General features: G+C 42.3%; 1 protein-coding gene across 4 annotated transcripts in view; it reads right to left on the bottom strand.

Annotated features, from left to right (window-relative positions):
• Positions 1 to 12,431, bottom strand: part of FYN (FYN proto-oncogene, Src family tyrosine kinase) — a 137,751-nt gene that overhangs the window by 15,203 nt on the left and 110,117 nt on the right. For 3 of the 4 annotated variants that reach the window (XM_069010963.1, XM_069010965.1, XM_069010964.1), the window contains 4 exons: positions 10,973 to 11,137; positions 6,548 to 6,727; positions 4,729 to 4,805; positions 4,473 to 4,626 (listed from right to left, as the gene is read on the bottom strand). In XM_069010963.1, the coding sequence (XP_068867064.1) occupies positions 4,473 to 4,626; positions 4,729 to 4,805; positions 6,548 to 6,727; positions 10,973 to 11,137 (576 nt within the window). Of the gene's footprint in view, positions 1 to 4,472; positions 4,627 to 4,728; positions 4,806 to 6,547; positions 6,728 to 10,344; positions 10,501 to 10,972; positions 11,138 to 12,431 lie in introns of all 4 variants that reach the window. The other variant, XM_069010966.1, reaches the window with a different exon arrangement.

Raw genomic sequence — 12,431 nt, 5'->3', positions numbered from 1 at the left:
TGTACCTTAAAATCAAACCCAATGCAGGGACCCCAAGCTCTAAGACCGAAAAACTAGGGGAGCTCTTGGGTTAGCAATCAGGGAATGTAGAGTGGCATTGAATTGCTTCTGGGGCTGGAAAGGGAAAGCTGCAAAAGGTAAAAACGAAGTGCTGAAGCAAGCATGAAACAGGAAACGAGTCAGCCCGGCAGGCGATGATGAGTGCCGAGTGGGAGGGACTGTGCAATCACATTTTTTGTGCTGTGAGAATGAACATGAAATTACAAGCCTGGCAAACATCAGCGATGAGGAGCAGGCTCTGCAGGCAGACTCCTCCCCAGGAAGCGGGGGGCGAGGGGCGGGACTGCGGGTCTGAACACCCCTCTGGCTCTCTGCCTGCAGCCCCCCTTGCCCTCGCCCTTCCTCTTGACCTGGCTGTGCTCCTTCTCGCAGGGCAGATGGTACCTCTGCAGGCAGGTATCGGTGATCCCTCCCGGGACCTCGCTGGCTGAGAACCAGGAGTCCTTTCTCCTGTCCGCTCCGGGGCTGGCTCAGGGAACGGCAGGTCAAGAGTGAGGTCAAAGCCCTGGATGCTACAGCCTGCAGTACAGTCAGTCACAAACGAAACAGGTCTGATTAGCTGGGGAACAAGTCCCTACAAAGGGACTGGAGAGAGCCTGGAAGGGGGGAAAACATCCCTGCCTATTTCTAGGAAATCAAACTAAGAAGCATCACTTGATTTATGCAGGGCAGGAAGGAGTTATTTCTAAGTGTTAAGGAGGCAGAAATGATTTGAGAGTTTACAAACATGTACTAGAGCTCCCAAAATAGCTCTGACTTGTCTGGAAGACATCAGAAAGATCTTTATTGTTTCATGTGTGCTTAGAGTGGCACTACTGCAAGTGCTGCTAGTGTGTGCCGTAGAAACATGGCCTGGAAAATAACTGCACTCTTTTTTTATTAAGAAAATTTTAAAATTGTATCAGCTGCTGCTGCTTAGAATAGTAACAACTCTAACCCAGCGACTCTGTGGAGCACAAAAATGCCATGTGCTCAGCCAAAACTCCACTTAACTGTGAACCATATCAGTGTAAGGGTAGCAGAACTGCATGGGGAATTCTTTGCTGGAAGTGACGGGAAGTTTCTCTTTGTCCTGTAGGATACCAGGAGTTTTAAATCTTGCCTTACCAGGCTGACACAAGCATCATCACCAGTGGAAAGAAGCGAGACTCCATGCCTGACACTGGGTGTGTGGGGAAGATGTTGCAACAGCAACAGCCGAAAGAAGCCCCAGTGGGGCAGGCTGCAATACAGTCCCCCAGTGTAGCCTTTGAAATGGGCGTCACTCTGAACAGGCATGTTTTTCCCCTTTGATTACTCACTTCCTCTAAGAGCAAGAGGAGCCAAATGCTCATTACAAGCCAAGAACTGGGGTTTTTTTGTATTATTTAATGGCAGTGTATAGCTGCTAGTCACACACTTTAAATCATTAGTGGCATGACCATCTCTTTCCTTCCCTACAATTCCTGAGAAATGGCAGTGCAGACAACGAACTGCTTTTTATTTACCTCTCATAAATCAGGAGCAGTCAGGCCTCCTTTGTTCAAACCCAAAAGAAAATAAACTGGTCAGTAAAACATTACCACCAGGCTAAGTAATACCCACACAGGTTCAGGAATCCTGCACTCTAGCCCGCTGGGGCTCAAAGCATCCCCATCTGTTTCCTTTCAAAATATTTAATCAGAGACAAAAGTGACAGTGGGGGAAGGGAGTAGGAGATCAAGCGAAGCTGGAGAAAACCACCTCTTCCCCACGCCAACAATGAGCTCTGTACTAACACACTTAAGCCAAAAGAAGGATGACTGCTGAGGAGAGAGTGACCAGAGACTTTAATCTTCAGATTTTGCAAGGAAAACCATTTCCTTTCTCCCACAGGAGCTGCCAGTCTGGAGCGCTCCCCGTTCCCCTCCCCTCTGCTGGCCAAGCTTTCCTACTGTGTCAAAATTCCCACTGAAGCAGTAGTCAGCTAGATAAACAGAGCAGTCCCCAGATGCATCCCCTTGGAGGCTGAAGTAATAGGTCATGGGAAACAAGCAGAGGCAACCATTTCCTCCTGATACTGTGGTCTCCAACAAGCATTGCTCAAACTGAAGCTTAACTAAACAAGCCAGAACTGAATTCCAGTTGAAAAAAAAAATCCATTGGTGCATTAGAAACCATGTTTATCCCTCAATAAATTAAAGGTCTTAGGCTCACCCTGGCTTGGAAGCCAGGTTAATTGCAATGATGTGTAAATTGAGTGTGTGCTACTTGGTCAAAAAAGCATCCCCTCCTAGAACAAGCTACCCTTAAGAAAGGGACAAAAAATATTAGTGAAAGTAGGAAAACCTTTCCACATGATGCCTGTGGTTACAGCCCTTTGGGTTTCTCTTTTAAGGAATTCTGTAGCTCTGAAGGGCTTCAGCCTGACTCTGAGGTCAGGGGAAGGAAGTATTGTCCATCACCCTCAAGTATGGGAAGGATGGGTGACTTCTCCATACTGGCACCAGGAGATGAAGCCAGGCAAATGTTACTCAGACCTCCAGATCATCAGCAATGTATGTTAAAAGCCAAACGAATTCTCCCTTCCCAGACACTTTATCCTCAATAAAAGTGATTTCTGCCATGAAAGAAGGGCAGGAGATACCCGTGGCTATGCTCCCTCTCCCTGCCAGGCCTGTTATACTTTTCTCAAAGTTTCCCCACCCCAAATCTAGTGATTTTTATTTAAAAATCAAAACTTCTCCTCAATGTCAGGCAGGTTTTCACAGCTTTTTTAACATATGAAGAGAGCAAAACTGTTCTGAGAGATTTAAACTGGGAGGCAAACAGGTCATCATAGGATTTCCTAGGGATCAGGAGCCTGAAGAGATTTGGCCAGAAGTAGGTCACATACTTGTCTATGAAAACAAATAATTAGTCATGTAAAACTATAAACTGGGTGGTTTCCAAAGGAAACAAAAGACATGGCAGCAAACCAGGCAGAAATGAAGATAATATAGGACACTGTTTCAAAGCCATTTTGCAGACTGGATCTGCCTGCCTTGTTCAGGTAAAACTCTTCTTGTTTTACACACAGGAACAGCAAGCAGGCAGCTTTCTGTCTACCAGAGCCTCTCCAGACACTCTTATTGCTCTGGAGAGAATGACACAAGCCTATTTTTTTCTAGCAAGAAGCAATTCCCACCCTCGGGCTGAAATCAATAGTGGTTAAGGCTCTGCATTACTATCTATCACGGGTTCTTCAAGGACTCCACCAAAATAATCAGGCCTTGCTGTCTGAATGTGAAGCAGGCACCTTTTAGGGTGGCTGTAGCCTGTGGTCCACATCCCTGTGAATGGGTACTGCTGACAGCAGTTCAGAGGGGTGAGAACAGCTTGAGAGCTGATGCTGCTGCTCCCAGGATGCTTCCATGCATACCAGGGCAAGGCATGCTGGAAACTCTCTGGCTCCTTCTGTCAACACTTAGAGAACTAAGTTACAGAAAGAGGCTAGCTGTTTCCTAAGAATTAGTGTCAGGGTCCATGCTGAAACGGGGACTTTGCTCAAGAGAAGAAATTCACAAGAGGAGGGGGTAAATGCAGGTTATAAAGTACTTAGCTGGCCTGTGCTTTTTGGTGATGTACAACAGGGTTTAACAGGACCCTCCTTGGCTTTGGCACTGAAAAGATGGAGTGCTGTTTACCAACACATATTGAGCAAGCACTAACAAAGTACTGCCAGCAGAAAGAGAACAAAACTGTAGCTCTGCAGCTTGGACCAACATCTGACAACTAAGCATGACTTGTAAAGAATAACTACAAAGAGTCTGTGTCATGGCTCAGTCTGAACACACGCTTTTTAGAAAAAGCTACAAAACTCTTTGATACACTTCTATAGTGTATCAGTAGTTGTTGGTGCCCAGCACCCTGTGTGGCACTGGAAAATGGCATTTCTATTAAAACAACTTTTTAAGAAGAAAGAAAAAGAAAACACAGCACTCAGAGAGACATAGCTCCATTGCACAGAGGCACAACTCTTTGACCTGTTTGAAATAAAGAAAATAAAAATAGTACAGGAGTGGTAATAGTGGTTAGTAAATACTAGAAGGCACACTAGAAAAGAAATACCCTACATACACTTTTCTGGATTACCACATTCAGAGTCTCATAGCCAGTAAGTAAAATATCCTCTTCGCTATGGCACCATGAGGATCTTGTCTTTGCTGTCCCTTCCAGCTGTGTTCTCACTCATCACCTTTGTTTCATTTTGGTTTTCAAAGAAAAGACAACGAAATAAGACATTCTCTTTAGGACATGCATTCAGCAGTGAACTTCTGACTAGGAGTTAATATGAGTTCAGGATTTACTGAAAGCAGCCTCAAAGCGTAGGAGAGAGAGCTTTTCAAAACCATGTTCCACTCTTTCCCTGTCACAAGAATGACACTCAGTGCTACATGTGCTGCTGCATTTACCTTGTCTGGCTGTATATTCATTGTCTTCAATCAGTCTTGCCAGTCCAAAGTCGGCAATCTTGCATATTAGGCCGTTGCCCACCAGGATGTTTGCAGACCGCAGATCTCTGTGTATGTAATTCATCCGCTCGATGTACGCCATTCCTGCGGCCACCTGCGAGCAGCAGGAAACACAAGTGGTGCATTTAAAACCAACTCATACATACATGGGCTATAAAACATGTACACCTCAGTGCTCAATACTCTGAAGACAGACCTGAGCCGCCATGTCCACCAAATTCGGTAACTTCAAAGCTCTTCCTTCTCCATCCTTTAAGAAATCTAGCAAACTCCCTGTGAACGCAGAGTTGACACAACAGAGAGATGTCAGGAAAACAACTCATCAGAATGGAGGTGCAGCAATATGTGCAATATTAAAGACAGCAATGTTTCAAGTTCAAGGGACAGTTTTGAAAAACCCCATAATATCTTCAAATTCTCCTACTGTACTCACTTCACTCTTTAAGGTTGGCTTGCAGAAGAATGTGCCACTAGTATGAGAGTTGCAGGGAAAAAAAACAACATTGTTTTAAATTTTCCTGACCATTACTGAGAAAACTGATCTTTCTTAACTTTTCCAGTGCTCCTTAAAACTACATACCTGCTGCTCTCTAAAGACCTCAGCTAGCTGCAAAGCAGCAGCTCAGTTCCAAGCCACACAAGTTATGGAAGAAGTCAGATCCCAGCTCAACCTGTTCCAAAAGAAAGGTCAGCCCGGAGCCTGGTGAGCCCAAGGGGGACAGCATTAGCAAAGGCTATTTTTCCTTAGAAATTTGTAGTGCTCCTCCTCTAGGTAACCCAGAACTAAATACAGCATGAGCCATTAATTTTAGAAGACAAAGAAGAGATGAAATGAAAGCAACTTCAGCAAAAGCTATAAAAACATCACTTTCCTGTGCAAGGGAAAACAAGAAAGTACCCCATTGCTTTAAAAGAAGAGCCTAGGATGTTATAGCTTCTGTCCGAATCTTGTATCTGAAAGTGTGGGAGTCTCCTTTAAATAAGGTCAGTGGATTGGTTTAATAAAGGAAAAAGACAGATGATTAAGCGTTTCTCCCTTGATAAATCAGCCTCAACTCAGATCCAAAGATGTAAAATGTTACAGTACAAACTAGTAAAGTTAGCCAAAATAAACCACATACTTCAGAAGGGTTTTGAAAAGTCTTTATTTTTAAAGGGAAAAAGCATATGCTTGTCACTGAGACATACGATTAAAGTGTGAGTTAGTCAGGGCTTGGATGCCTTGGAGGAGGGAGGTGGGCAAGCACCTGCCAGGAAAATAAAAGTCAACTCCAAATAGACTGAAAGAATGCACTTAAAATTTCAGTGTATCCTCCAATGCACAATGAAACTTCCCTGTGAGAACTTACATTTCCTATTTGGTTCATCCAAAACAAGCAGATTTTTTGCTCTGCTCTCAGCACCCCTGCTGGAGATCTGATGGAGCAAAAAGTTTTCTTTTTCTCATTTTACTGCATCGTTACCAGCTAAGTAGCTTAAGGAAAAGAGAAGGGAGAATGGGAAAAGTGAAGGAAAAAGAGGAGGGAAAGAATAATATGTGCAAATCATGTATTGAGATGATAAATGGGGTGGACTGAAAGTGCACAAGGAGAACAAGGTGCAGTGACAGGACTGGCTCAACAAAGAAAAATAAATCCTAGGCCAACAAGTAAACACTGAAGGAAGATGCCTTAAGAACTCTCTGATGCCTGGAAAAGCTAGGATCTTGGGAAGCAGCATGTAGTATCATCAAACCTAGAAAATGCAAATCACTTGTCAGGAACGTTTAGATGCTGATGCAGTTGGAATCATTTAGGCTGCACCAACTTCTCTCTCCCCTAGAACAGATTTTCTTTGTACATCAGGTTTTGGGCCCAGTTCATAGTGGAATTCATAATTCTTCTGAAGCCAGAAGTGACTCTAGTTTCCTGTTCCCTCTCTCCTTCCTTGCATGCACCCCGCTGCACTTCCCTCTGTATCCCCAACGAGCAGCAGTAAAGAACAAATATTATCGAGCACAGCAGCTCTGGCTTCACCTTTACTCATGTACTCCGTGACAATATAGATAGGCTCTTCAGATACCACAGCATAAAGTTGGACCAATTTGTCATGTTTCAGCTTCTTCATGATTTGGGCTTCCTCTAAGAAGGATTCTGGAGACATGGTGCCAGGCTTCAGGGTCTTGATAGCCACTTTAGTATTTCCATTCCACGTACCTACAAGCACAGACACTAGTTAGATTAAATATCTTCTGCTCCTTTTTCTGTCTGACGCCTAATGTAACCAAGAAAAAAAATAGCAAGGACATTTAATATAACTTTTTTTTTTAAAGTTTGGTTTCCCTTGTTGCCTTATCATTATATTCCTCCCACGCCTCCTTCATATTTTAGTCTTTTTCTGTTACACTGAAAAATAATATTCCCATTGGCACTGGGGCACAATTGCCGTTGTCCTGCTCAGACAATGTTTCCAGTGATCTCCACAGAAACCTTCTCTGTTTCTCTGATTAAGAAACATGGTACTGCTGAAACCCATCTTCATGTATTCCCTTGCTAATAAGTAATTGCTACAGGCAGCAACACAGCTCCACTCACAGATTTGGACAATAGAACTGGTTAAACCCAGAACTCCTCATTTGCAAGACATTTTAACGTTTTGGTTTTGTTCTGAGTCAGATGAAAAAAGAATACAAAAAAAAAAAACTTCCCAAGAAACAAATCCTGAATTGATGTAATTTTATAAAACATGGGTGTGTTTCCAAACTGAAATGTGTCCTTTTCCTTCCCCCTCCTTATCCCCAGGAGCTGCTGATAGAAAATAAGGTGGTTCCTGTCCACTTCAGTTTGCTCTTTACTTGTGGTCAGCACTGAAATGGAGAAGTTGCATCATTTTTCAGCCATCACCTACCAAGCCTTCTGGAACACCCAAAAGCCTGAACCAGAACCTGGAGACAGCTCGGGAAGGCTGACTCAAGGCATCCCACAAGAGGTGGGGCTTCACTTGTGTATTTGCAAGGGGGAGGAGGAGGACTGGAAAGAAAGAAAACCCAGAAGACCTACTTATGCTAACAGTGGGAGGAGATGGGATTGTTTTGTGTTGGGGTTTTTTATTTGCTTTTTGTGTGGGAATGAAAAGGAAGGAAAATTTAAATGGGCAGAAATACCACTTCCCAAGTGCCTTCTGGTCGTCCTTTGCCCAGACTAGCCAGAACCGTGCTCCAGAGTCAGGGCTAAAATGGCTTTGAATGTGATCTGTAGATAAGGAGCTGCTGTGTGATAAGGCAGAACAATACTAAATGACTTCAGGAATTAATCACATTGGGTAAAAACTGCCCCTCTGCATTTAAGCATGAGGATAGCAGAAAGCCTACAGAAAGTCTGTGTCATGAAAAAAGGTAATGTGTAAAATAACCCAGTTTGGCTTTGTTAAAAGTACATGAACAACAACAGGGCTCAGCTGCTGCAAGGGAACTGGTTAAGCCAAAATAATTTTATCATGAGATTTTGCAACCTGCCAGAGCATAAAATGAGCCATAACATGGGTTCCTTTTTGTGCAAATGCTCAGGTCCCAGGTCCACCTTGCCTAACTGAGGACAGCAGAAGAGCAGTGGAGGAGCTGCTGCTCCTGTGCTGCTCCTCACTTTTAAAGGGCAATCCCAAATGTCTGGGGGCGCTTGAGGCACATATTAGTCAAAAGCATGCAGTGCAAGTTTGGTTTTCATTATACCTTGATTTCCTTCTGCCAGTTCAGTGCCAGGTATCACTGTACTATCAGTGGAGCAGTGCCTTGAGTTACCACCTCTGCTACCCCAGCACGCCTCAGGAGGACTCCTGAAGCCTTAATTTCTCTCAGTCCCTCAAACCAGAGCTGAAGCAGGACTTTGCTCTAGTGGCACTCCTGTGTCAGCTGGGAAGGATGTGGTTTTGCCTCTAGTTTCAGGCAGGGTGGCCAAAATCTTTTCTGATGGGTGACCAGTAGTGTGTTTTGTCTGGAGTCACTGAGGCTCCAGACTGCAGTGTGCCATCAGTCATGGCTACTTTGCAGAGGTACCACAAATTATATGAACCAGGAATGAAACCAGAGTTTCATGGGCACCAGACAGCATTAAGAAAATAGGATTTAATCTCATGTGTTAACAGGATTAGCTGTTTACTATCTGTTTTAATGAAAATCCCAGGACTCATTTTGTTACCATGAAGTGTTTTCATCAGCAAGTCCGTTTTTAAATACTTTTATGAATTTCTCCAGTTTAAAAAAAGAAAATCAAACAAAAATGTTCACTTATCCTCTCAGCCCTGATTCCAGCATAAATTCTTAAATTTTCTTGTTGTGTTTTGGTATATTTCTCTAATAAAAAACTAGCATAGACTTCCCTCTGAATTCCTCCCATATGTAGTTAGTTACTACTTAACGCATTTTTTATTAATTTTTACTGTGTTAATCTACTCCAATTTGGTAATGCTTCAGGGTTGTTAACATATTTTTACTGTACATTAAGAAAATTAATTTCATACTTGTAATAATGATTTTTGCATTTCTGACAAATACCTGGTACTTGTACTTGGCATTTTATTTCTCATAGCAGATTTTTTTTTTTTTTACATTTTTTCCTTTAACTTGTTGTAACGGTTTAAGATCTATGGCACACAGAGATGACCACTAAATATTAACATCACCTGGAAACTTGTGCATGCATTCAAGATGGAGAACAAGAAGGAGAAACCGCAGTTATCTGGAGACGCCAAGAGAAAATGTAGGCAGCTTTCTTTGCAACAGGTCAACTGTAATTCTGTGAGATTCTATAAATTTATATATTTCTAGCCTATAAATTCTAGCCTATAAATTCTGTAAATCTCACAGACTTGCTGCTGTGCTCCTTGCTGTAGTCTTGCAATGGAAAACAGCAGCAAGAACCCAGGAGAACTCACTGGTTGTTTTGGCTGTACATATTTTTGTGTCACTGCAACAAAAGGAGTGGTCAAACCGCCCCACCAAATTTTTGTGAAGAAACAACATATTCTTTATTTGAACTGGTAATTTTAGAGTCTCTACAGAATGCAATTTGGAACAGAAATTGAGCCACATCTCATGAAATGGCCACTATATTGTGTTTCAATGCTATGGCCATACTAAGATTTATGTAAATTGCAAATTGCTATTGTTTTATACTCATTAAAAGAATGGGGCCCATGATGGGTAAGTTAAGCTGGCTGGTGTGCAGAAAACAATGTCAACGGATTTGGAAAAGGTCAGTATTTCTCGACTTCAAAGTGGGGGTTCAGCTGGGCCCAGCAAGTTTCGCCTCTGTTGTCCCTGGTGTCTATACCACGTTCTGCTGCAGATACTAATTTCAAAACAGACTTGAGGAAGTGGATGCATAGGAAAGCTAGCTCGACAATATCAGCTTGCTAATATTTGCCATTTTTTTTAAACTGGGAGAGTGGATGGAAACATTTTCAGGGTCTGATTCCATCAGTGTTACAACACACGAGGAAAGAAAAATGTCTACTTACCAGATTAATTTCTGGTTAGCCATTCTGCCTTACAGGTGTAGCATCATTCCTGTTTTAATACCTAGCAATTGTGTAGTCACCCAAATAAACCCAGTGCAATTACTGAAGTTTAAAGCCCTGACCTCTCATACCACTGAGTGCAAGTGAAAGGAAGCTTCCCCATGGATTACTGTACTTAGGTTTGACTGTTTCAGGCAATATAAACTAACATTTCATACTATTCTTATCTTTTAGCTTTAAGATCTATACTTGAAATGTTTATTTCTGCCAAGAGGGCCTTAAAAGATCCATCCAAAGCAAAATATATTCTCTGCCTTACCACGCCACACTTCAGCGAAACACCCCTGACCAAGCTTCTGTTCCAGAAATAATGAATCACGTGCAACTTCCCATGCATCTTTAGCCAATCCAACAGTTTGTGGAGTATTATTCGTAGCAATCACAGTTAAGTTAAAACACAAACCATCAGCTTTCTCTATAGGAGAGGAAATTAATAAAAAAAACACACTTATAATTCAAAATTATGCATGCATTGAGAAAGATGGAAGGTGAGGGTCTCTCAGTGCTGCATTAAAGTTCATTTGCAAACACTGGTTTTTGGATGCTGAAGGTAAGGACTTCTTTTGTTAGCTTGCAGAAAAAGGCTTCTTGGTATAGCCAAGAGATTACTATGTGAGCCTTGATTTATTATTAAGACAGCGGTAATTTGTCAAAATCAAGACCTTCCAAGGAAACACAGAATTTCAGTTTTCTTTTGCCATCAATTATAGTGAAAGTTGAAGATTAAAGAATTTCAAAGTCAAAGACATGATTCCAAAGACATTTTTCCTAACAGTTTGAGCTTTGCTATTTTCTTTTCTTATGGGTCACAGTGTCTTACATTTTCACCTTCCATCTTGTAATCCCCACATAGAGAGCTATTTTAGAATAATTATTTTGCTCCATACCCATCCATACTTCCCCAAACTGCCCATTTCCCAGTCTCTTGATCAACTGTAGGGACTCTCGTGGAATTTCCCAGACATCTTTGGTTTTGACAGACAGATCAGTAAGCCTTGGCATTCCTTTATGACAGGGGACTACTAAGCGGCAGCAAAGACCTGCAGCTCTCTCTGATGGAGCCAGAAGTGAAGCCAACAGCAAAGGAGAGGAAAGAAAAAAAAGTGTGACATGAAACAAATACAGTAAGCATAAAAACAATGCTACTCACAACAGCTGTTAGTTGCATACCACAAAGCATCCTGGAAGATTAGGAATTGAACATTGAATATTCATTTGAGACAGAACAGGAAATATTTTAGTCTCTGCAAAGCCTGAAATGGAAGGTGACCGCCAATGGCTTCTCTTGCAGACTCAGGATTTCCCTCCTCCCACAATGCTGCATTAAGATAACCTCTTGAGTAACTGGTTTACTATGATACAGGATAGCTTTTTAAAAATAATCTGTAAATTACAAGACAAATTGTTTCTGTACTGAGTAAAAGCAACATGGAGAAGATTAATTTGTTTTTTCTGAAAAATCACAGCCAGGAACATTTGGTGGACATTTTGCCTGGGAAAAGGCATTTTCTATATTCTGCTCTGTGAAAAGGTGTCTTTGTAGGTGTCACGCAAAAGACTTTTTCTGACATTCTTTGTAGAGCAAATCTTCATTAGCATATGCAGGCAGTCCTACATTGTTTGGGGCAGGTTCATTATATTATCTCTTGCAAAGCTTCACAGAAGACTGAACTGTGACAAAAGTCACACAAGATATTTTGGCAAGAGTAAAAGCAATTGTATCTATATATATAAAATACATATACACACATATTGATGAGGAGTATACCCCGCTGCACAAAGCAGACTACAATATAAAGCCTGCACAGTGACCTGCATCTTAAAGCAGGTGCAGCAGAGCAGAACAAGGTGGGGAACTGCAATAGTACTGCAGACTCAAACATCATCTGTATTCTTCTGTGCAGAATTTCTTGCTATGCAGGTGAACAGTTTGTGTCAGCATCATAAGGTGGGTAAGCACTGAAGCTCCTTGCAACAGCAAGCTCTACCTCATTAGCACAACTGCACATTGTGGCTCTCCCAGAATTCGGAGTGCAGAGCAGGCAGTTAGAGGGAGTCCTTATGGATGAGTCAGCTGGGGCTGGCAAGGAATGAGGGCTCCTGTGTTCACCTGGGTCCTGGAGACTGCAGGGGAAACCTCTGGAGTGCTGGTCTGTACCATACCTCTAGAACTACCCTGCCTGGATCCTGTTGATTATGCCTCCATGTTGCACAGAAATGGCTGTTTCCAGATCTATGTGTTTCTGCATCTGTGCATAGGAAATATGTCACCCAAATAAGCTGACCAGAGGTAACTAAAATTTGACATGTACCAACTGGTACAGTGGGGTTGAAAATTATCTTCCC

Source organism: Aphelocoma coerulescens, chromosome 3, assembly GCF_041296385.1.
Source record: "Aphelocoma coerulescens isolate FSJ_1873_10779 chromosome 3, UR_Acoe_1.0, whole genome shotgun sequence".
In the NCBI taxonomy this organism is placed as follows: Eukaryota; Metazoa; Chordata; class Aves; order Passeriformes; family Corvidae; genus Aphelocoma; species Aphelocoma coerulescens.
This window is presented reverse-complemented; position numbering and strand designations above follow the sequence as displayed.